The sequence below is a fragment of the Pseudophryne corroboree genome, chromosome 5, assembly GCF_028390025.1.
Source record: "Pseudophryne corroboree isolate aPseCor3 chromosome 5, aPseCor3.hap2, whole genome shotgun sequence".
Lineage (NCBI taxonomy): Eukaryota > Metazoa > Chordata > Amphibia > Anura > Myobatrachidae > Pseudophryne > Pseudophryne corroboree.
The window spans coordinates 800051641-800075936 of record NC_086448.1 but is presented as its reverse complement, the minus strand read 5'-3'; the positions used below and the strand labels follow the sequence as shown (position 1 = coordinate 800075936).

Genomic DNA, 24296 nt, shown 5'->3' with positions numbered 1-24296 from the left:
CTACAAAACTGTACTGCTCGTGTACACTGACCGCTGGGGCTTGTACATCGGAGTCTGTGTAGCAATGGCTACGACGCAAGTGGCTCCGTTGTGCTTTATGTGCGACTTTCTACGTGAGTGTGTGAACAATTCCTGTGCGGTTACGGTCGCAGCCTGGCGTCTCAGATACACTGTGAGCGGCATTTCGCTGCACCTGCGGCGCATATAATAAGCAAAATCTAAAAACATAACGGTACGCTGCTCACCGTTTCGTGCCGTATGGTGGGAGACGCTGAGTTTACGTATAACTAGTGGTGACCACCACTGATTACAAAGTAGCCGTCTCTTCCGCAAATCTACTGTGGAGAAATAGGAATATTTCTTTACGCTTACACCTGCTGTATAATTGGACAAAAAGCATAAATAAAAATATTCCTTGACAGATGACAGACCGCCATTGCTTGAAGAAAAGAAAAACCACTTGCAAGGATTCGGTACAGTGTGTCGACATTCACTAAGAATAAACACATGGTCACAATGTCGAGAGTGGACATCTCAACACTGACGAAATGCCGACATGGTTAGAATGTTGGTCGTCTCTTTGAGGTTAGTGGAACCCTACAGGGGGGTACACGCGGGGAGATGTGTGTTGAGCAATCTAGCACTGAACGCTCAGCACACATCTCTCCCCCGTCCCAAGTCCTGCGACTATTAAACCAAACATATTCCCAAATGATCACATAAGAGTGAATAACAGAATGGTCTCCTCCCATTGCCGACATTGGGTAACGGAGGGTAAGACAATGATACAACAACACAACATTACAATCCCTGGGAAAAGCAGTAACTAATGCAGCCAGTCACTGTCGTCTTCTATCTACTCGCTGTTTCCAGCAGCCAGTATTTACCCTGCACAGAAACAAAATAACCCACCATAATCTAACTCTCTCTCTGCACATGTTACATCTGCCACACCTGCACTGCACATGGTTTTGCCCATTAGAGGAAAATGTTGTTTTGCAATCAACCTTAAATTAGGCCACAAGTCCCAACATTTTAACCTTAAAATAGGGATTTTTTCCCCCATCTCTTCACCTGCTCAGGTGGAGAAACGAAATGTGTGGTAAACCTATAAAGAATTATCGCTGATAAATTATCGCAGGCAACTGAATAGCGGCCTCTTCGCAGATTGCGATAAAAACCAAGGGGTCTATTTACTAAGCCTTGAATGAAGGTAAAGTGGGCGGAGCTAAAGTACCAGCCAACCAGCTCCTGTCATTTTTTTCAAACCCAGCCTGTAACATGGCAGCTAGGAGCTGATTGGCTGGTACTTTATCTCTCTCCAAGCTTTGATAAATCTCCCCCCGGTATCATCTGGTCAACCAAATCAGTGCAGCAGAACAGCCAGCATGACGCTGTGTGCCCACGGGGCGTTAAAATGCAGCGGACGTGAGGTTTAACCCCTTAAGTGGCATGCCTGGAAATCTTCCGGGCTTGCCAGTGATGACAGCGCTGGCAACCCCGGAAGATTTCCGGGCATACTACTTACTGATGTCCCATGGACAGCCGTGCAGCGCACACAGTGCCCGGGAATCAGTATACTCCATTATGGAGTTTAGCCCGCCCCCCCGGACTCCTATTGGCCAGGGGGGCGAGCTTAGCAGTAAAATGCATTATGCTGATTCCCGGGCGCCACAAGGGGCTCGGGCTGGCGATCCCTACGGGTGATCGTCAGGCGATTTAACTCGCCCTGCCCCATCAGTCGCTCCCCTGTACATTCCTCCTCTCTCCCACTTTAATTTAAACAATATGCGCCTGTATAGATTTGCGCTCTTCCGTTCATTCAGCATGCAATAGGCCTAGAAGTGTTGTATTGAAAGCTGACGTTTGTCCCAATAAGGGGTAACTGTATGGGGATGTAGTAAAAATACCGACACCGGAATCCCACCCGCCAGAATTCTGGCAGCGCCGCCACAGGTATTCCCACACCTGGGTGTCCACGACAGCCATAGAGTGGCATCAGAACCTGTGGCAAGCGAAGTGAGCCACCAAGGGGCTTCGTTCCGCTCGCCCCCCTGCCGGCACTCTGACGGTTGGGATTCCAGCGTCTGTATTTTGACCGTAGGGATTCCGGCTGCTGGGATTCCATACCCAACCCATTGTATGACCTAACTGAATAATTATATGGGGCAATTCAATTGTTTTTGGGGTGCCAACAGGTGCTATTTAATTGTTCTGCCAATGGGCGCGAGTGTTGCAAGCGAACATTATCTCCGCTCACACCCCCTTATATGTTTTCAAAGAAGAAGAAAAATTAAATAATATGTTGATATTTTGCAGTAAAGGAGACAGCTACACGGTGGCGCTTCTTCTTGTGCGTCAGCATAGCAAACTACTTGTGGTGCAATTTATCATCATGTATCCCTCTCTGGCACATTCCTTCATCAGATGGAAAAGACCGGCTCCCCACTGAATACAGGGAAAGTCCAAACTTCATCAGAATTCCGACCTCTCATGCCGCAACAGGGCTAGTGAAAGATCATAAAAGAGGTTTCGGATTAAAACTGCGCGTTTCTTCAGAGGAGCTATGGACCTGTGATAAACCACCTTACGCATTTCATGAAGACACACGAAACGCGTAAGAGTGATGTAAGATGTTCCCTCAGTTCCTGCCAGAACAAGGCTGGTTGGCCCAATTACTCACTTGGATTAAATTCAGTAATTTAACTGTTCTGAGGAAACTTGCCTTTTGATACCTGCCTTTATCAGCCTGCTGATTCTGGTCCAAGGACAAATTTCCAAGCTGCAATTTACGTAAGTGGCCACAAACGAGATAGACTCTTGTTATGGGCCCCATACACTACAACAATGGTGGTCATTCCGAGTAGTTCGCTCGCTAGCAGTTTTTAGCAGCCGTACAAACGCTATGCCGCCGCCCTCTGGGAGTGTATTTTAGCTTAGAAGAAGTGCAAACTAAAGGATCGCAGAGCGGCTACAAAATAATTTTGTGTAGTTTCAGAGTAGCTTCAGACCTACTCAGCGCTTGCGATCACTTCAGACTGTTCAGTTCCTGTTTTGACGTCACGAACACGCCCTGCGTTCGCCCAGCCACGCCTGCGTTTTTCCTGGCACGCCTGCGTTTTTTCGAACACTCCCTGAAAACAGTTGACACCCAGAAACGCCCACTTCATGTCAATCACTCTGCGGCCAGCAGTGCAACTGAAAAGCTTCGCTAGACCTTGTGTGAAACGACATCGTTCGTTGTAATAGTACGAGGCGCTTGCGCATTGCGCAGAAGTGCAGTTTTTTTGCCTGTTCGCTGCACAGCGAACGAAAGCAGCTAGCGATCAACTCGGAATGACCCCCAATATGTCTGAGGCTGAAGTTGGATACAATTTCGCTTGAACTCCCCCCGTGACCTTCCAGGGAGCGATTCCATACGATTTGGTACTTTTGTGCTATTTTTGCATAATATATATCACATGATGAAGCCGCTATAAATCGCATGTGATATATCGTATGGCATACAATTGTACCATAAGATATATCTGTTGGGCTGAATTAGAGGGCTACAGGGGGCTGGGAGTGCCCTGAGAATGCCAGTCTAACTTCCCTGTGATACATCGCATGCGATATATCACATGCACAAAAAACACACTTTTTCCATCTGATTCCGATATATCATTAGTGCAGCACCAACGACCGAAGGGCTCCGATCTGATGCTCGTGGAACCGCACATCGGATTGGTTGTAAAACACAAACGATTTGACTCTTTTCATAACATATATCGTACCGAAAGGTTGAAATCGCATGATATCGTGCAAAATTGTCGTACTGTATGGGGCCCTTTAGCATGAAATAGTCAACCGACAACTCAATGCTTAACATCAGCAGGAATACAGCCAGACTAGAGTACTAGCCTTGTAGAGGGTAAACAGGTAAGCGGCCTCTACAAGAATGATTTTACATGCAGCTATGCAACTGCAGGGCAAGTGGCGCCTGTCCAGGAATTATGATGAGTGTCAGAAAAAAAGGCCCATTTCCACCAATATCAGGAGGCCAGGTGGAAGCTGCCGGCTCACCAGGCATTACTTACATCTCCTATTTGTTTGTACTTGTTCCAGAATCTTCATCTTTCAAAAAATGTACAGTTCACTGACATTCCACAGCACATAGCGATCAGTAACCACGTTACCGGCTGCGGCACTGGTGTCAGCTGTATCCCAGTGTACGGCTTCATTTACATTATTCATCAGCTGCACTCATCGAGTCATCAATGCGCTCGCATCAGCCGGTGGCGGGCTAATGCAGAGTGGGAGTAATACTGTGCTAGTGATGACACCTAGAGAGCGCCGACACCTGGGGGAAGATTCTAGCCACACAATATAATGAAAACGTACAGATATAATCTTCTCTCTGCTACTACGGTGATATTCAAAGGAACTGCTAAGACACAAGACGTCACAATTAATAATGATTCCGAGATGGATGGTGATGCAGCCGCGGCTGCAGAAATCTGCAAATGCTAATCTCAGCCTTCCCTCTGCAAGAGGATTTTATGATGAAAAGCCCCGAAAAAACATTGTGCATTGCTGTGATAGATGTTAAGAAATTACCAACGCCTCCCGCTGCCCCTAATGCAGGCATGTACAAACTGCGGCCCTCCAGCTGTTGTGAAACTACATATCCCAGCATGCCCTGACACAGTTTTGCTGTCAGAGAATGCTAAAGCCGTGTCAGGGCATGCTGGGATGTGTAGTTTCTCAACAGCTGGAGGGCCGCAGTTTGGACATGCCTGCCCTTATGATAAGCAGGCCTCTAAACGTTTGCATGCCAGCGTGTAACTTGCTTTATGTTTGAGGATGAGAGTGTACCATCGTCACCATTTGACCATGCTGTGCTATAACACTGTTACATCATTCAGTAAAGGGGATGGATATACAGTAACATGCTAGATGTCCCAAAGCACAGCATGTAAAATGCGTTATCACACACTGCCACCTGCTGTTACCACACGGTATTACAAAACCTTAAACAAAACCTTTTTTTTAAGTTGTCACGTGCAGAGACTGTACAAAAGTCAGCTGCATTACCTGCACGGAAATAAATGTGAATATTCGGCTTTGCTCTGACCAACCTCACTTCTCATCATGCATTTACACAGGCACTATACCTATGTAAAAGATCCGGATTAAAGCGGCGTCAGCATCATTTCTCAGAACCGCTGCAAAGGGAGTTGCATCCACCTCTCAGGCCAGAGGTCACTGAGAAGAACGGATCAGGAAAAGAGTACAACAATATTTCCAAGGCATAGAATATACCACGAAGCAACGTAACATACATAATAATAAAAAAACAATGGAGAACCTAAAGAACAACTGTGAATCTGCCTAGAACGGGGCGTCCTCCAAATCGGGGTGTGTGAGCGAAGACAGTTTGAGTAAGGTAGGCCAATGGCAACTCTAAAGAAGATCCAGTCTTCCATGGCAGAGATGGCAGTAATTGTGCATGGGGCAACAACAGGACACACACTACATAAACCTGGGATATATGGGAGGGTGATGAGGAAACAGTCGTCACATCAAACACATGTGGGAGACATGACTGTATGGAAGGAGCTGCTGGAACTTGGGCACCTGCCTTCAGAGGTGAGTTCTCAGGGAACGTTTGCAGGTTAAGGAAAAGTTTTGTTGTTTGAGGAAACAGAGTGGGTGTAGCCCGAATTCTACAGTGGGAGCAGAACCAGGAATGGGACAGGTATGGCAGTGGCCGGGTCTGGGACTCCAGGTCGACAACAAAAAGGTCGACACACCTTAGGTCGACGCCAATTGGTCGATACACCTTAGGTCGCCATGGACAAAATGTCGACAGGAACAAGGTCGACATGGAAAAAGGTCGACATGAGTTTTTTGTTTTTTTGGTGTCGTTTTCTTCGTAGAGTGACCGGGAACCCCAATTAGTGCACCGCTTCGCTCGCCATGCTTCAGATTACCGTTCCAATTGTAGTCCACGTGGATCATTAAGTATGAAAAGGTTCCAAAAAAGAAAAAAATTGTGAAAAACTCATGACGACCTTTTTCCATGTCGACCTTGTTCCTGTCGACCTTTTGTCCATGACGACCAATTGGCGTCGACCTAAGGTGTGTCGACCTGGAGTCCGGATACCGCAGTGGCCTTATAAGTCAGAAATAGTATTTTGCATTGGATACTGTAGAGTACAGGCAACTAACGTAACGACTGACAGTGCTGAGACGCAGCAGGAGAGCGGTTTGGGAAGATGACCAGTCTAGCCTCTGCATTCAGATAGATTGTAAGTCCGGTGAAAGTCTGGTATGGGACAGACCAGTAAGGAGGAAACTGCAAAAACCAACAGAAGATAATGAGTGCATGAAGTTCTTTTAGTATCTTGTGTGAGATATGGGCGATTCCAGGAGATGTTCCTCGGGTGTACGCAAGTGGAACTGAACGTGAGTGTACGCAGAGGATGTGGATGGAAGATGTTCCTCAGGTGTATGTAACTGGAACTGAACGTGAGTGGACGCCGAGGATGTGAGTGGAAGATGTTCCTCGGGTGTATGTAACTGGAACTGAACGTGGGTGGACGCCGAGGATGTGAGTGGAAGATGTTCCTCGGGTGTATGTAACTGGAACTGAACGTGGGTGGACGCCGAGGATGTGAGTGGAAGATGTTCCTCGGGTGTATGTAACTGGAACTGAACGTGGGTGGACGCCGAGGATGTGAGTGGAAGATGTTCCTCGGGTGTATGTAACTGGAACTTTACGTGGGTGGACGCCGAGGATGTGAGTGGAAGATGTTCCTCGCGTGTATGTAACTGGGACTGAACGTGGGTGGACGCCGAGGATGTGAGTGGAAGATGTTCCTCGGGTGTATGTAACTGGAACTGAACGTGGGTGGACGCCGAGGATGTGAGTGGAAGATGTTCCTCGGGTGTATGTAACTGGAACTGAACGTGGGTGGACGCCGAGGATGTGGGTGGAAGATGTTCCTCGGGTGTACGTAACTGGAACTGAATGTGAGTGGACGCAGAGGATGTGGGTGGAAGATGTTCCTTGGGTGTATGTAACTGGAACTGAACGTGGGTGGGCGCCGAGGATGTGAGTGGAAGATGTTCCTCGGGTGTATGTAACTGGAACTGAACGTGGGTGGAAGCCGAGGATGTGAGTGGAAGATGTTCCTCAGGTGTATGTAACTGGAACTGAACGTGTGTGACGCCGAGGCATCATGACTGAGGTTTAGGGTTTATTGTCATATCGCTGGCAGAAGTAGAGATGTCCGATGGGCATCTTCTGTTACTGCTGGGAATATTAGTAGCTCCATTTAGTAAAGAATGAGTCTGAGATAGTGATTGGACATCCAAGATGAAACGGGAGAAAGAAATTTGGTGACATTGGGCAACCCAAGTACTGACAGATTCAGAGAGGACAGTATAACATCCGGATATCATCCGCATAGGTGAAGGAACACAGAGAGAGACAATTTAGGTCAGAAATCGTTTTCATCACAATATGAGCAATCACTGTTTTGGTTCAGTGGTGATGGGATATATCAGTGGAGAGAGATTGATGGTGTTGGCTGAGGTGGAGACGACCACAGGAGACAGTAATCCACTAACAGAAGACAGATGGATAGAGCGGGAGAAGAAGGAGAGAGCAGATACTTCATCTTCATTTGTGGGATGAGAAGACGAGAAGATGCCAGAGGGTGTGGGGAAGGAAGGTTTGGAGCTCGGGAAAGATAGCACTTCATGCAGGAACTTGTCAGTCTGGTCCCTGGAGTAGGAAGCACGACGCTGGGCAGTGATGATGGACGGAGAGTTTGGGGTGGGAGGGCCGAGAAGAGATTTATATATGGATTTAAGAGACGTTTGGGCAGATGGTGATCTATCTCTATCTACCAGGAGCAGATAGAGATAGATGGGAAGGATCATTATGTGATTTATAAACGTATTTCCCAGTAACAGGTTAATGATGATATAGTAAAGAAATAAAGAGGGGGGAAAGTTCACGAGTATTACTTAGAGGGGAGAGGAGCAGAGAGGGCGCAGTATGGATAAAGGAGAGTGACCCAGGGAAGGTAAAGGGCGTTATAATCCCAGCAATGATGTCATGGGAGATTAGGAAGAAAAAAGTTTGAAGCCTTGTGAGATATGATTAGGGGTTTGAGTCAAACAAACAAAATAGATACAAACACTGGGGGTAATTCAGACCTGATTGCAGCAGCAAATTTGTTAGCAGTTGGGCAAAACCATGTACACTGCAGGGGGGGCAGATGTAACATATGCAGAGAGATTTAGATTTGGGTGGGTTATATTGTTTCTGTGCAGGGTAAATACTGGCTGCTTTGTTTCTACACTGCAATTTAGATTTCAGTTTGAACACCCCCCCCCCCCCCCAAATCTAACTCTCTCTGCACATGTTACATCTGCCCCACCTGCAGTGCACATGGTTTTGCCCAACTGCTAACAAATTTGCTGCTGCGATCAACTCTGAATTACCCCCAGTATCCTAATTTGTGAAGAAAAATGAAGTCATGTATAATCACTCAGTGTATCCTATCCACAGACAGGATGAGGTCACTGTGGCAACTTCAGGATTGGATTTAGGAACAGTCGGAGGTCAGTGCACTCTGATACATTACTGAGACAATCTGTCCCCTGTACCAAGCCTCTGACTGATGAGGGTGTAAGGAGATTCAATCACTGGCGCCATGATGTTTGCGTGAGCACATAACAGCCAATCACATTGCAAACATTCCTGCGCACTTCTTGACATGTGGGACCAAAGCTTGCAACGTGGATGGACACGATGGGTAAGTTCAGAAGGGCACATTGCGGCTCTGGCATTTAATTGAATGACCCCCTATGAGAGTGTACCTATCAATGTACGTTACAGCATCTTATTTTACATCTTCTCAATTTGTTTCCCTTTAAAGATCTCACTATCAACAGTCAGAACAAAGAATGCGGAATCCAGATGGATAGATTCCCGACAGAGCCCGGTAAGTATACTAGGGTGTGGATCATTAGATCGGCAGTGTCTAGGTCGACCACTATAGGTCAACAGTCACTAGATCGACAGGGTTTGAAGGTCGACAGGTTTCTAGGTCGACGTGTCAAAAGGTCGACATGAGTTTTTCATTTTTTTTTGTGTCGTTTTCTCCGTACAGTGACCGGGAAGCCCAATTAGTGCACCATGTCCGCTCGCCGTGCTTCGGGCAGATTATTATTCTCAACCGCGTGGATTGTTAAGTATGAAAAAGTTCAAAAAAAAATAAATGTAAAAAAAACCCTCATGTCAACCTTTTGACCTGTCGACCTTCAAACCCTCTCATCCTAGTGACTGTCGACCTATAGTGGTCGACCTAAACATTGTCGACCTAGACAGTGTCGTTCTTCAGACCGGATCCCAGTATACTAACCCTACCCCTAACCTCAGCCCTCCTGCAGCCTAACACTAACCCCCCCCCACCACCACCACCACCACACAACCCTCTCTCGGCAGCCTGACCATAACCATCCCCCTATTGCTTAACCCTAATCCTAACCCCACTATTTACCGGCGGGAGAAGTCGGTATTATGCTGGCGGTCTTCCAGTTGTCAGGATCCTGGTTGCCGGGATTCTGACAGCATCCCCTATTAACCACACAATGGCCGTACATACATAATTCTCCTGTATACTCACTCAGTGCGTGGTACATCGGCTTGTGCAAACCCTGCAGGCGTTCTGAGCATATAGATGCAATTTTCCCTGGAGGCTGCATCCGCGCGTCAATGATATGCCATACTCTGGAGAATGTGGCCCATTGCTTAACAGAAAGTTAAGGGAAAAAAAACAAAAAACATTAAATTTAGCAGACATGAAACAAGTATCATTATATTCCTTAATATGTTTTTAGTTTTGGGTGGAATTAGGGGACTCTGAAAAAACTGAACCAAGGTTGGTTCCGAACCCCCTTCCACCATGAATGGGAAATCTGCAGAAATTTTCGTCATCCGGACAAGGCCAGCCAGGGAAGGAGGGGATGATATGATGTGAGGACCACTCAATATATCGGGGCACCCACTGAATTCACAAATTGCAGGTAAGTGAAAGTTTAATTTAAGCCCTTAATTCCACAGAGCAGGGGTAGGCAACATCCGGCACTCCAACTGCTGTGGAACTATACATCCCAGCATAACCTGCAACAGTTATAATACAGGCCCTAAACAGCTAAACTGCTGGGATGTTTAGTTCCACAGCAGTTGGAGTGCTGCTTGTTGCCTACTCATGTCATAGATCAGTGACAAGTATAGGGAACCACAATTAATGACACCAGACCTGGAACATGATGACACAATATGGAAGAGCATCTTGTAGCAGTCACAAACGTGTGTGATTATATATCTAGTTAAAAGCCTGTCAAAATGATGGACATCGGGGCCGGATTATGGGGGTCATTCCGAGCTACGATCATTCACACTGACATGCGGGGGGACGCCCAGCACAGGGCTATCCCGCCCCGCATGTCAGTGCCGCCCCCCCCACAGAAGTGCAAAGGCATCACACAGCGGCGATGCCCTTGCACTTCAAGAGTAGCTCCCGGCCAGCGCAGCTTTAGCGTGCTGGCCGGGAGCTACTCATCGCTCTGTGGCCCGCAGCGGCTGCGTGTGACGTCACGCAGCCACTGCGGCCCGCCCCCCGTTCGGTCCGGCCACGCCTGCGTTGGTCGGACCACGCCCACGAAACCCCGCCCAGTGACCGCCTCTGCCTGTCAATCAGGCAGAGGCGATCGTAGTGGCCCAACGGCCTTCGGTGCATGCGCATTTCTGACCCGATCGCACCGCTGCGATAAATTGCAGCGTGCGATCGGGTCAGCATGACCCTCTATATTAGGAGGGCGGTTGCTACGCACACAGGAGTTTCCGGGTTCTGGAAGTCTTGCTGCTGGGAGCCGGCGCTCTGTCATGCTGAGTGCCCCCTTGGGGTCATATATTGCATGTAAATCCGGCTGTGCTACTAGCCAGTGCCTCCTGAGACATTTACCTCACCGCACGTCCCTGTTCAGATGCAATTTATCACGGAAATCGCAGCACGGCCAATCGCACAAGTCTATGGGCACCATAACACGCACACACTCAGCATGACAGAGCCCCGGCTCCCAAAAGCATGGCTTCCAGTAACCTGGCAGCTCCTGTGCGAGTAACAACTGCCCTCCTAATATAATCCGGCCCCGGTGTCCGTCATTTTTAACTAGTAAATTAATAAAACATACTACTGCAAGACAGGCTGCCAGACATCTGCTACAGTAATATCCCTTATCAGGTACCACGCTGCTGCAACTATCACCTCCGTTATCAATGTAACCCAGGTCAGGGTGCGAGCTCAGGGCGACCCGATGCTACCCAGACGCCTGAACTGCATCAGTCCTGAGCAGCGGAGAGGATACGCCCAGGTAGTATATAGGTGCAGTTATACTTTTTATAAATAGACATTTGCTAACATAAAAGAGATTAATATAGTTTGTTTGCTTTTAAAGTCCATAAAAGCCAAAACATGAGGTGACAGAATATAATAGTCACAGATACACTATATACAGGTATATGCCCAGTAACACATGGGCACACACAGTGACAGGGGATATACCATCACAGCAGCACCTGTGCTCAGGTATACAGGCAGCAGAGTGTGTACATCACATATTAATAACAACATGGACACTGGAAGACACATATAGGAGTAATCTGGCAGAGTACCTGGGCTGTCCTGCTGTAGCTCGCCATCACATGGAGGTCACCATGACACACAGCGCTGACACTACTCTATACACCGCAGAGGCCCGGCCTGGCTTTCAGCGTGTCCCACAGCTGGAGCCATTTTTCCTGAGGTTATTTCCTACACTTCCATTCAGTTGTATCTACGACAAAATGGCGTCGCACATAGATTAATCACCACACTTGTGGAGACTATTTTTCTGTTCATTATAATATCTTTATTCTTTCACTTTAGCCGTGTAGCGCAATGATGAGACGCTGTCTGCAGCATAGTATTGTGAGTGTGTGTCAGGCGATCACTGGAAGCCTGTCTCTCCGCCGGAGATCACTGGTGGTGACTGCTATATAGCGGCCCCTGCGTGTGGTAGGAACTCTCCAGCGCGGCTGAGAATAGTTTCCGGAGGTGACGGATATTGGTGACGGACACAGCTGCTGGCGGAAGTGTTCCCGTAGCTGGCGCTGAAATTCGATTTTCCCGGTTTCTGGACGGTGCTGTCAGTGAAAGACACCGGGACTCCGGCTTCCGGCACCGACGGAGCAGCAGCGGCCGGTGCCCAGGACTACCCGGGGCCGGTACATCGCCCCGTGTAGCGGAAAGTTCCCCGGCCGGCCGGTGTCTATGGAGCGGTTCATACTGCTCATCCACTGGCAGAGGAGGAGTGAGAGCGGCCGGGAGCAGCAGCAGCCTCTACCCCCAGGTACCAACGCCTGCACTGTCCCTGCCTCCTAACTCAGCTTCTGCTCCTCTATTGTCTGCGAACTACACGTGCCAGCATGCCCAGCCTGTGGTGGGACTGCAGGCGCCAGGGTGCCCAGCCATTGGTGGGACTGCGGGCGCCAGGGTGCCCAACCGGTGGTGGTGGGACTGCGGGCGCCAGGGTGCCCAGCCGGTGGTGGTGGTGGGACTGCGGGCGCCAGGGTGCCCAGCCGGTGGTGGTGGGACTGGGGTCGCCAGGGTGCCCAGCCGGTGGTGGTGGGACTGGGGGCGCCAGGGTGCCCAGCCGGTGGTGGTGGGACTGGGGGCGCCAGGGTGCCCAGCCGGTGGTGGTGGGGACTGGGGGCGCCAGGGTGCCCAGCCGGTGGTGGTGGGACTGGGGGCGCCAGGGTGCCCAGCCGGTGGTGGTGGGACTGGGGGCGCCAGGGTGCCCAGCCGGTGGTGGTGGGGACTGGGGGCGCCAGGGTGCCCAGCCGGTGGTGGTGGGGACTGGGGGCGCCAGGGTGCCCAGCCGGTGGTGGTGGGGACTGGGGGCGCCAGGGTGCCCAGCCGGTGGTGGTGGGGACTGGGGGCGCCAGGGTGCCCAGCCGGTGGTGGTGGGGACTGGGGGCGCCAGGGTGCCCAGCCGGTGGTGGTGGGGGCGCCAGGGTGCCCAGCCGGTGGTGGTGGGGACTGGGGGCGCCAGGGTGCCCAGCCGGTGGTGGTGGGGACTGGGGGCGCCAGGGTGCCCAGCTGGTTGTCAGCCGTTAATCAGACCGCTGGTTCTAGCACATCCAGCTCTGGTCAGCCGGTTGTTAGACTGCAAGTCCCTGTGCTGGTCATTACGTTGTCGGACTGCAAGTCCCAGCATGCCCAGCTCTGGGCAGTTGGTTGTTGGACTACTAGGCCCAGCATGCCCAGTACTTGTCAGCCGGTGTTTGGATTGTGAGGCTCAGTAGTGGTCAGCCTTTAGTTGGGCTACGTGTACACGTCACTAGTCAGCCAGTTGTTGGAGTCCCATCACCGGCCAGCCCTATATAGAGTTTGGGGGACTGCATTTCCCAGCATGCCCTGCCGAGTAAAGTCCCAGCATGGTAATTGCCGTTGTACTTAATTTCCAGAGTCTGTCCTGGGTGGTAAGACCTATGCCTAGAGAAGTCTGATTCATTCTCACACTGACAGACTGCGCTGCGTAGTAACTAACAATGCTGTGTATTAGACGCCATTCTCACCATCTGTTGTCTCCGGTTACCAAGTATTGCCCGTCTTGGCAGGGGCAGCCTGGGGTACCTAGGGCCAGGGCGCACTGAGAGCCAGCTGTCGTCTATTTTAGTTCTAGTTGGTTATTGATCACCCGTATAGTACGCCTGTTATACAGATATTGGATGTGGTTCTCGCCATCTTTTCCAATTTGCCCTTTGTCCCTAGCAAACGCTTATTTAAAAAGTGTTGCAGAATTGCACAAACCTGCTCAGCGGCATATTGGGAATGGGAGGGGGGATATGAAACAACATGAAAAATGTACTCCATATTTAATAAAAAAATAAAGCCCCCCACAGTATATCAATACAATATTGTGTCCTTTTTCCCAAAATGATAAAGTAACCGCTGTGGCACTTATTGACAATCAGTGGGATCTATTTGCAGTCTTATTTTAATGAGTCATTCTTCAGGTAGACGTAACAATGGCCTTCAAACAAATGCAAGATGCATAAATGCCTGTGTGAGTATGTAGCGGTGGAAAAAGTCTTGGCGCATTTCATTGCGGTCACATTTTCATCAGAGGGTTCAGACAAATCAACTTGCCTGAGGGATGTATTCACAAGCCGGGATGTTTCCAGCATTCTGAAGCAGCATTCTCAGCCAGTTCTCCCAACAAGGCCAACTTTCCGTGTTCCACCCACATTATCTTCCACTTGGTTAGCGTTCCAATCATTATCAATAATCCCTGTCCTATCCGTGTCTGAAGCAGTTGCGATGGCTTTAATAGAGAGTAGGAGTGATCCCATGTATGAAGCGCTGTTAGTGTTTTATATACAGCTACGTTATCGTCTGACTGCATTGTCCTAAATGTCTGACAGTGATCCGATAGATTTTACACCACAAGGAGTTGTGATCGTTCTGGTGCCACATGTTGCCTGATGCTGCCTGTGATATTACAGGGTGAGTGGTCGATATAACGGTAGGCTTTCCCCTGGCACTGGTACCTGTATGAGCAATGTGATGGGGATCAGTGTCTTACCTGTGCGGAATTATTTATGGAGGAACACCTGAGGGTAAGAGGGGTCAGAATGCAGCAGACTAAGATGTAAACTGGAGAGAGGGTTTTAATATAACACCTTTTATGTTTCATATGGGTGTATGTATATTTGTGGAAAGGTGGCATTGGGGTTCCTAAACCTCAAAGGCAGTTATTGCTGTTCTGTTATCCGGTCTCTAGGTCGACATGTTCTAGGTGGACAGGTCAACATGAGTTTTTCACAAAAATTTTTTTTCTTCTTTTTTTTTTTTTGTATTTTTTTTAACCTTATCATACTTCACGATCCACGTGGACTACAATTGGGTATGCCCGAAGCATGGCGAGCGAACACTGTGCACTAATTGGGTTTCCCGGTCACTCTACGAAGAAAACGACACCAAAAAAAAACCCCATAAACTCATGTCGACCTTTTGACCTGTTGACTTAGGCACCCTGTCGACCTAGTTACTGTCGACCAATAGTGGTCGACCTAGTTACTATCTGCCTTCCATACCACACCCTGCTGTTCCAACATTTCGGTGTGTATTACTCTCTCTGACGAAAGCGTAATGAAAACTGAAACATCGGAACACTTTAGTCAGAAAGTGTAATAAACACTGAAATGTTGGAACGGCAGTAATTGGCTTTGATGTTTTATCACAGACTCACTTTTTACGGATGTTTTTTGTTTCCTAACCAGCAGGGTAACGGTGTAAAGCTGCTTTAAAAAAATAAATAAATACCTGCTGGTGCTAAAAGCTACTTGGATAGATAGGTAGATATGTGTGTGTATATATCTTTTTTTTTTTTTTCTTTTAACAGAAATGGTGTGTGTACCTCGGAGGGACAGAGGCAGCGACCTAAATTAAATATACATGATGGTAAAAATGTGTGGCTGACTCAGTGTATTCTGTAAATGGTCCAAGCCTTTTTCTAGCAGTATTTGTCAGACTTTATGCTAACAGGGATAGGCAACATGCGGCACTCCAGCTCCCGGGGACTACACATCCCACCATGCCATGCCATAGTTTTGCTGTTAGGTTCTTTTTTTCTGTTCTTCAGGAGCAAATGTGTTACTTGTACTTGAAACCATCCTATGAAACCCGCAGTGTTCTAGTGGCTGCATTTTACCAATGAGCAGATTTAGCTGGAGCTGAATGAATCCTGGATTATGTGCTTTCATTCTATGACTGACTGCAGTGTTTTATCTATTACTCATGTATTCCTAGGGTTGGTGGATGCGCAGGATATTTATACCCAGCTGAAGGAACACTGCATCACACATACTGACACGTTCCCAGGTAATTCACTTGTTTTATTGCACTTTGTCCTTTTGTGAGTGTTTAACGGGAGCTTGTTGCACTTAGCGGGAGGGGGGGGGATTCAATTAGCTGCGTACCTTGACGCAGGCTTTTAGCTCCCGGGTTTAGTGCTGGAACTATTCAATTATATCCCACGGTAAGGCATAGATTATGGGTTAAGTGCCAGCAACTACCATGAGCAGCGATTGAATTGCTCTGGGCTCTTAACCGCTTAGTTTGTACCTTGCAGCACAATCTTAAAAAAGACTACAGAACAGTATTCTTCTCCTTTACAGCTCCAATGTAATGTAAAGCACTGTATAACTGTGAGCTGCACGCTTCAGAGCTTAAGCTCTAGAGAAAACGGTGCACAGTAGTCCATTCATTTAGTGGTCTGTGCCTTATCCCCCCCCTGCAACTTTTCCTGTATCTTCACGACTGATTTCTGTGTTGAGCAGCAAAGATTTTCCATTATCCAGATCTGTTCAGTTCTTTATTCCATCAAAGGGCAATGAAAATAAGCAGTTTGTCTAGTAGATACAGAATATGATGATGGAAATCTGTGCAATGTAGCAAGAGGATTATTACGTGTTCAGAGTAAAGGGCAATCCAGATAACAGACGGGATGTGGGGGTGCGTGTATTTTGCTATACGCTGTACCCCAGAATTGTTGCAGAATGTTATATAATATACTGTCTCCTCATTCCTTACCTGCTGGTAAATACAATAATTCTATGCTAATGTATTTCAAATGGTTTACATGTTGCGTCTTTTTAGCGTGTTCACTGACTGGAGATCCCAGCGCGAGGAAATGGTTCTTCGCTCTGCAAGTCACGTGCGGATCTTTCCAGGTAATACGCTGTCTGGTTATCACGCTGTTTTTTATCACTTGGTTTTTCTTCCTCTTAGGTTACTTTCTTTTTTTTTTTTTTTTTTTTTTGTTTCCTCAGTTCTCCAGCTCTGACTGGGAAGATCTGTGTCCAATCACTGATGATGGGGACGAGCCTGCTCAGAGCACTATAGAAGAATGTATATCTGCTTTACACAGCTCCGAAGAGGAAGATGACGACAGCCGGGACTCGGCGTCTCAGACTAGGTATGGTCATTGGCCTGTGTATGAGGAAGAGGAGGAGGGCAGCAAGGGCATGGTGCTTCACCCTGGAGGTAATCTCCACCCTCCCCTCCTCACAGCTCTCACTGGCTGCCTGACAACTGGACACAGCCTCTCTGTCATCTCCCCAGTGCCATTATAGTGCAAGCTATCTCCATACTGCCAGCGACAATCAGAAACCAACCCACAGCCAGTTGGCGCTGCCCCGTGCCCTCTCTTCTACAGATCTGGACACCTCCAGATCTCCCCGGCAGTCAGAGACTTTGCAGCAGTTTCTCTCGCAGCTCAGAAGCTCGCCTTACAGCCCCTCCTGAAGCCGCCCAGGGCTTTGTGCGTCGGAGGACCAATCACAAGTCACAATCGCAGAGATTTGTGTTGGTTACTAAATGAAATACGTTAAATGCGACAGTCCGTGAATTTGAAGTCTAATTCTTCTTCTTACTTTTTCAGTTTGTTTGAAGAGTCCGCAGAATTAATCCACCAGCTGTCGGACAAGCTTCCCGCGCCAGGTATTGCTCTAAATAGAAAATGTTGGTTATGCTTTCGGTTCTGGTTTTTATAAAAAACAAAGATTGTTGTAGTTGCTGATAATTTCATTCTAAAGGCCTTGGATAAATGGCGTTTGCACTGAAAGTAATCCCACTATTTACTATTGAGATACCTGATATACTGGGCTGAGGAATATTCCTTATATAACAGAATGCAGCTAGATCTATCACTTTGCTTCAGCTGCAGTGGTTACATCGCTTTACCAGACTAAGGGCTTAATTCAGACCTGATCGGTCTTCTGCGGATTTGCAGAAGTCTGCGATCAGATAGTCGCCGCCCAGCCAGAGTGAATAACCGCCCTGTGCAAGTCTTCGTACGCCGTGCGAAAAGTTTTGCAAACGGCAGCCAGCTGCAACTCACTCACCATTGAATGATTTTTCCAGTCTGTGCATCCCAGGACTTACTCTTACAGTGCGATCAGAGCAGGCTGATCGGGGCCGGAGCTGACGTCACACACCCTCCCTGAAAACGCTTGGGAACACCTGCGCTTTCCCTGACACTCCCAGAAAATAGGCAGTTACCACCCCCCGACAGTATCCTAGGTAACAGAAATTCTTTAGAGATTTGTAGGCTTAGATTGAGGGACCATCGATATCGTTACGTTTATCGGGCCTGATTCTCAAACTGATGCAGTGCCGATATCTGTGCAGATGGTCTATTTTCAACTGCGCATGTGTGTGTCGCTAAAAAGTTGCTCAGCACATGCGTCCCATGTTGTGTACGTACACTGGTGTAGGTGCTATTGTGACTCATGGTCTCAAATGTAGCGGGCGTTGACTGTGCGTGTTTGTGGGAGTGACTCGGACACCTAATCGCTCACATTGGAGGTCATACTCTGACGAACACTCTGAACCTAACACTGGTTTCCATGGCACTCCCCGTAGTAACATCTTTAGATGCATCAAGCGGCATGGTTGTATCTAAAGCTACACAAAGCGGCCATCTTGTTCCTTGTACACCAGGGAAGAGATGTTACTAGGATAAGCATATAGTCCAAGATGTGACTACAGCAAAAGACGCTAAAGCAACTCTGAATGAGCCTCATTCGCGGTTATCAAAGGAAATGACTGTTGTGTCTTTTGGGACTGTTTGCCTTATGCGTATATTTCTGATCCTCAATCTGTGTCTGTGATGTACAGTAGGCGGAGGAAATACTTTTTAACCACTTGCCTGGCGTGGTGAAATCAGATGCGACCACAACAAGCTGGGCTTTCCCTACATGGCCAGCCCCACAGTGGCAGCGAACAGGACGCACAAGCAGACTCTGCTGATTAACATGATATACAACATACCTAGAATTCTGTGTGCGGCTGTAACTGCATATGAAATGTTACGTTACATGATTTCCTAAGAAAACACTGTAACCTGCTATTTCGTATGCAGATACAGCCGCGTTTGCACACAGAATATAGGCATGCTGCATATATAATTTTAATTAGCATAAACTGCTCAACATAAACATCAGCAGAACATATTCACATCGTTTTGCGAATTAGACGCATTTTAATGGAAATAGACGATAGGCACTACCAAGCTACGGCATGGCGTGACTACAAGCGCTGTTTAACGAGCAGGGAGGCTAGATGTAAGTTGACATAGCTTAAACGTCTCTAATAATTCAAATGCAACATTAGAAAATGTAATTTGCTATCCCCCTTTAGCTTACTGGAGTGATATTGCGTGTAGACTACCCTGTAGCGTTAGAAAGTTCCTTCCGCAAAGGATAACCAAAGTGCTCTTTGTCGTCTCCGCTGGAATACTTGGATGGGAGTCTGTTTTCCATATGACAGGATCAGTATTAAACGTGCTGATTATGGGGCGAGGTGGCGGGTTTAGAGGGACGGGGGATGTCGTGGAAAAGGTTTAGTGTTATTAAGAAGAGTGTCATGGTGGTACGAAGAGAGAGTGTTTTTGATTTTAATAGGTGACTCTTTTTTTTTTTTTTTTTTTTTTTTAGTATGGTTCTTGGATGTTTTTTTTTTTTTTTAATATATGCGTCCATTTGACATTAAGCGCTGGCCAGTATACTTAAATGTGTACGTATGAGTGTGGTGTGTTGTATAAACAGTGCTGAAACAATAACCTATCTAATGATAGAGTAACGTTGAGGCTAGTACTCCCTGCACCGTGTGTTCTGAATTTTAGGACGGGCGTTGGTGGATGTCCTGATACACTCTGCAGATGCTCCCAAATTGAAGGACTGTGTGCTTGCTGTGGGGGCGATTAAGCACCTGAAAGAATGGCACGCCGCAAAGGTCACCATTGTCACAAAAGAAAGCAAAGGGTAATGTACTAATGTAGTGGTAAGACTCTGGTAGTGGAAACAAACTGTTTTCCCTGATGATGTAAAGGCCGTCCTTACAGACACTAAAGAAAGCCAATATGATAAACCGTGTTTCTCTGACGTCCTAGTGGATGCTGGGAAATCTGTAAGGACCATGGGGAATAGCGGCTCCGCAGAAGACTGGGCACAACTAAAGAAAGCTTTAGGACTACCTGGTGTGCACTGGCTCCTCCCACTATGACCCTCCTCCAGACCTCAGTTAGAATCTTGTGCCCGGCTGAGCTGGATGCACACTAGGGGCTCTCCTGAGCTCCTAGAAAAGAAAGTATATTTTAGGTTTTTTATTTTCAGTGAGATCTGCTGGCAACAGACTCACTGCTACGAGGGACTAAGGGGAGAAGAAGCGAACCTACCTGATTGGAGCTAGCTTGGGCTTCTTAGGCTACTGGACACCATTAGCTCCAGAGGGATCGAACACAGGACCCGACCTCGATCGTTCGGTCCTGGAGCCGCGCCGCCGTCCCCCTTACAGAGCCAGAAGCATGAAGATGGTCCTGAAAATCGGCGGCAGAAGACTTCGGTCTTCAACAAGGTAGCGCACAGCACTGCAGCTGTGCGCCATTGCTCCTCATGCACACCTCACACTCCGGTCACTGATGGGTGCAGGGCGCTGGGGGGGGGGGGGCCCTGAGCAGCAATAAAAACACCTTGTCTGGCAAAATAAGCACAATATATAGTCCTAGAGGCTATATATGTGTAAAATACCCCTGCCAGGATCCATAAAAAAGCGGGAGAAAAGTCAGCCGAAAAAGGGGCGGAGCTATCTCCCTCAGCACACTGGCGCCATTTTCTCTTCACAGTGCAGCTGGAAGACAGCTCCCCAGGCTCTCCCCTGTAGTTTTCAGGCTCAAAGGGTTAAAAAGAGAGGGGGGGCACTAAATTTAGGCGCAAATCTGTGTATTATAGCAGCTATAAGGGAAAAATTGTGGGTAGTGTGAATCCCTGCATTATATAGCGCTCTGGTGTGTGCTGGCATTCTCTCTCTCTCTCTCTCTCTCTCTCTCTCTCTCTCTCTCTCTCTCTCTCTCTCTCTCTCTCTCTCTCTCTCTCTCTCTCTCTCTCTCTCTCTCTCTCTCTCTCTCTCTCTCTTTGTGGGGTCCTGTCCTCAGTCAGAGCATTCCCTGTGTGTGTGCGATGTGTCGTTACGGCTGTGTCGACATGGTTGATGAGGCTTATGTGGAGACGGAGCAGATGCCGATAAATGTGATGTCGCCCCCTGTGGGGCCGACACCAGAGTGGATGGATAGGTGGAAGGTATTAACAGACAGTGTCAACTCCTTACATAAAAGGCTGGATGACGTAACAGCTGTGGGACAGCCGGCTTCTCAACCCGCGCCTGCCCAGGCATCTCAAAGGCCATCAGGGGCTCAAAAACGCCCGCTACCTCAGATGGCTGACACAGATGTCGACACGGAGTCTGACTCCAGTGTCGACGAGGTTGAGACAAATACACAATCCACTAGGAACATCCGTTGCATGATCTCGGCAATGAAAAATGTGTTACACATTTCTGACATTAACCCAGGTACCAAAAGGGGTTTTATGTTGGGGAGAAAAAGCAGACAGTGTTTTGTTCCCCCATCAGATGAGTGAATGAAGTGTGTGAAGAAGCGTGGGTTCCCCCGATAAGAAACTAGTAATTTCTAAAAAGTTACTGATGGCGTACCCTTTCCCGCCAGAGGATAGGTCACGTTGGGAGATATCCCCTAGGGTGGATAAGGCGCTCACACGTTTGTCAAAAAAGGTGACACTGCCGTCTTAGAATACGGCCACTTTGAAGGAGCCTGCTGATAAAAAGCAGGAGGCTATCCTGAAGTCTGTATATACACACTCAGGTACTATACTGAGACCTGCAATTGCCTCAGCATGGATAGTGCTGCTGCAGCGTGGTCTATTACCCTGTTAGGACAGGGATACTATTTGCTAACCATAGAGCATATTAAAGACGTCGTCTTATATATGAGGGATATTTGCCGGCTGGCATCCAGAATTAATGCAATGTCCATTCTGCCAGGAGGGTATTAGGGACCCGGCAGTGGACAGGCGATGCTGACTTTAGAAGGCACATGAAGATTCTGCCTTATAAGGGTGAGGAATTGTTTGGGGATGGTCTCTGGGACCTCATATCCACAGCAACAGCTGGGAAGGAAAAAATTTACCTCAAGTTTCCTCACAGCCTAAGAAAGCACTGTTATTATAAGGTACAGTCCTTTCGGCTTCAGAAAAGCAAGCGGGTCAAAGGCGCTTCCTTTCTGCACAGAGACAAGGGAAGAGGGAAAAAGCTGCACCAGACAGCCAGTTCCCAGGATCAAAAATCTTCCCCCGCTTCCTCTGAGTCCACCGCAGGACGCTGGGGCTCCACAGGTGGAGCCAGGTGCGGAGGGGGCGCGTCTCGGGAACTTCAGCGACCAGTGGGCTCGCTCACAGGTGGATCCCTGGGTTCTGCAAGTAGTATCACAGGGATACAAGCTGGAGTTCAAGGCGACTCCCCCTCGCCGTTACCTCAAATCAGCCTTGCCTGCTGCCCTCGAGGAGAGGTAGTACTGGCGGCAATTCACAAGCTGTACTTCCAGCAGGTGATAATCAAGGTACCCCTCCTTCAACAAAGCCGGGGTTAATAAAATTCCACAATGTTGGTGGTACCGAAATCAGACGGTTCGGTGAGACCCATTCTAAAATTGAAATCCTTGAACACTTATATACGAAGGTTTAAGTTCAAAATGGAATCGCTCAGGGCGGTTATTGCAAGCCTGGACGAAGGGGATTACACGGTATCACTGGACATCAAGGATGCTTACCTGCATGTCCCCATTTACCCTCCTCACCAGGAGTACCTCAAAATTGTGGTACATGACTGTCATTACCAATTCTAGACGTTGCCGTTGGTCTGTCCCCAGCACCGAGGGTATTTACCAAGGTAATCGCCGAAATGATGATACTCCTTCAAAAAAAGGGAGTTCTAATTATCCCGTACTTGGACGATCTCCTTATAAAGGCGAGGTCCAGGGAGCAGTTGTTCGTCGGAGTAGCACTATCTCGGGAAGTGCTACAACAGCACGGCTGGATTCTGAATAGTCCAAAGTCGCAGCTGGTTCCTACGACGCGTCTACTGTTCCTGGGTATGGTTCTGGACACAGAACAGGAAAAAGGGTTTCTCCCGGAGGAGAAGGCCAGGGAGTTGTCATCTCTAGTCAGAGACCTCCTAATACAAATACAGGTGTCGGTGCATCAATGCACGCGAGTCCTGGGAAAGATGGTAGCTTCTTGCGAAGAAATTCCATTCGGCAGGTTCCATGCAAGGATCTTCCAGTGGGATCTGTTGGACAAGTGGTCCGGGTCGCATCTTCAGATGCATCGGCTGATAACCCTGTCCCCAAGGGCCAGGGTGTCGCTGTTGTGGTGGCTGCAGAGTGCTCACCTTCTAGAGGGCCGCAGATTCGGCATACAGGACTGGGTCCTGGTGACCACGGATGCCAGCCTTCGAGGCTGGGGGGGGCAGTCACGCAGGGAAGAAACTTCCAAGGACTATGGTCAAGTCAGGAGACTTCCCTACACATAAATATTCTGGGACTAAGGGCCATTCACAATGCCCTAAGTCAGGCTAGACCCCTGCTTCAACACCAGCCGGTGCTGATCCAGTCAGACAACATCACGGCGGTCGCCCATGTAAACCAGCAGGGCGGCACAAGAAGCAGGATGGTGATGGCAGAAGCCACAAGGATTTTCCGATGGGCGGAAAATCATGGGTTAGCACTGTCAGCAGTGTTCATTCCCGGAGTGGACAACTGTGAAGCAGACGTTCTCAGCAGGCACGACCTCCACCGCGGAGAGTGGGGACTTCATCCAGAAGTCTTCAAAATGATTGTACACCATTGGGAAAGGTCACAGGTGGACATGATGGCGTCCCGCCTCAACAAAAAGCTAAAAAAATATTGCGCCAGGTCAAGGGACCCTCAGGCGATAGCTGTGCACGCTCTGGTAACACCGTGGGTGTACCAGTCGATGTATGTGTTCCTTCCTGTGCCTCTCATACCCAAGGTACTGAGAATACTAAGACGGAGAGGAGTGAGAACTATACTCGTGGTTCCGGATTGGCCAAGAAGAGCTTGGTACCCAGAACTTCAAGAAATGATCTCAGAGGACCCATGGCCTCTGCCGTTCAGACAGGACCTGCTGCAGCAGGGGCCCTGCCTGTTCCTAGACTTACCACGGCTGTGTTTGACGGCATGGCGGTTGAACACCGGATCCTAAAGGAAAAAGGCATTCCGGAGGAAGTCATTCCTACGCTGATTGAGGCTAGGAAAGA

The 24296-nt window shown here is 48.4% G+C and overlaps 2 protein-coding genes across 2 annotated transcripts in view; one reads left to right on the top strand and one right to left on the bottom strand.

Moving 5' to 3' along the window:
* The window catches only part of MRPL13 (mitochondrial ribosomal protein L13), a 78730-nt gene extending 66890 nt beyond the window's left edge, over positions 1 to 11840 (bottom strand). Inside the window, exons 1-2 of the mRNA XM_063924449.1 lie at positions 11735 to 11840; positions 9684 to 9807 (exon numbers count right to left, since the gene is read on the bottom strand). Coding sequence (XP_063780519.1) covers positions 9684 to 9807; positions 11735 to 11761 — 151 coding nt within the window. The 5' untranslated portion in view covers positions 11762 to 11840. The remainder of the gene's footprint in view (positions 1 to 9683; positions 9808 to 11734) is intronic.
* A 168-nt stretch (positions 11841 to 12008) lies between these two features.
* MTBP (MDM2 binding protein) overlaps positions 12009 to 24296 on the top strand; it is an 86740-nt gene continuing 74452 nt past the window's right edge. The window contains exons 1-6 of the mRNA XM_063924448.1: positions 12009 to 12450; positions 15915 to 15986; positions 16764 to 16837; positions 16937 to 17082; positions 17548 to 17606; positions 19792 to 19930. Of these exons, the coding sequence (XP_063780518.1) occupies positions 12372 to 12450; positions 15915 to 15986; positions 16764 to 16837; positions 16937 to 17082; positions 17548 to 17606; positions 19792 to 19930 (569 nt within the window). The 5' untranslated portion in view covers positions 12009 to 12371. The remainder of the gene's footprint in view (positions 12451 to 15914; positions 15987 to 16763; positions 16838 to 16936; positions 17083 to 17547; positions 17607 to 19791; positions 19931 to 24296) is intronic.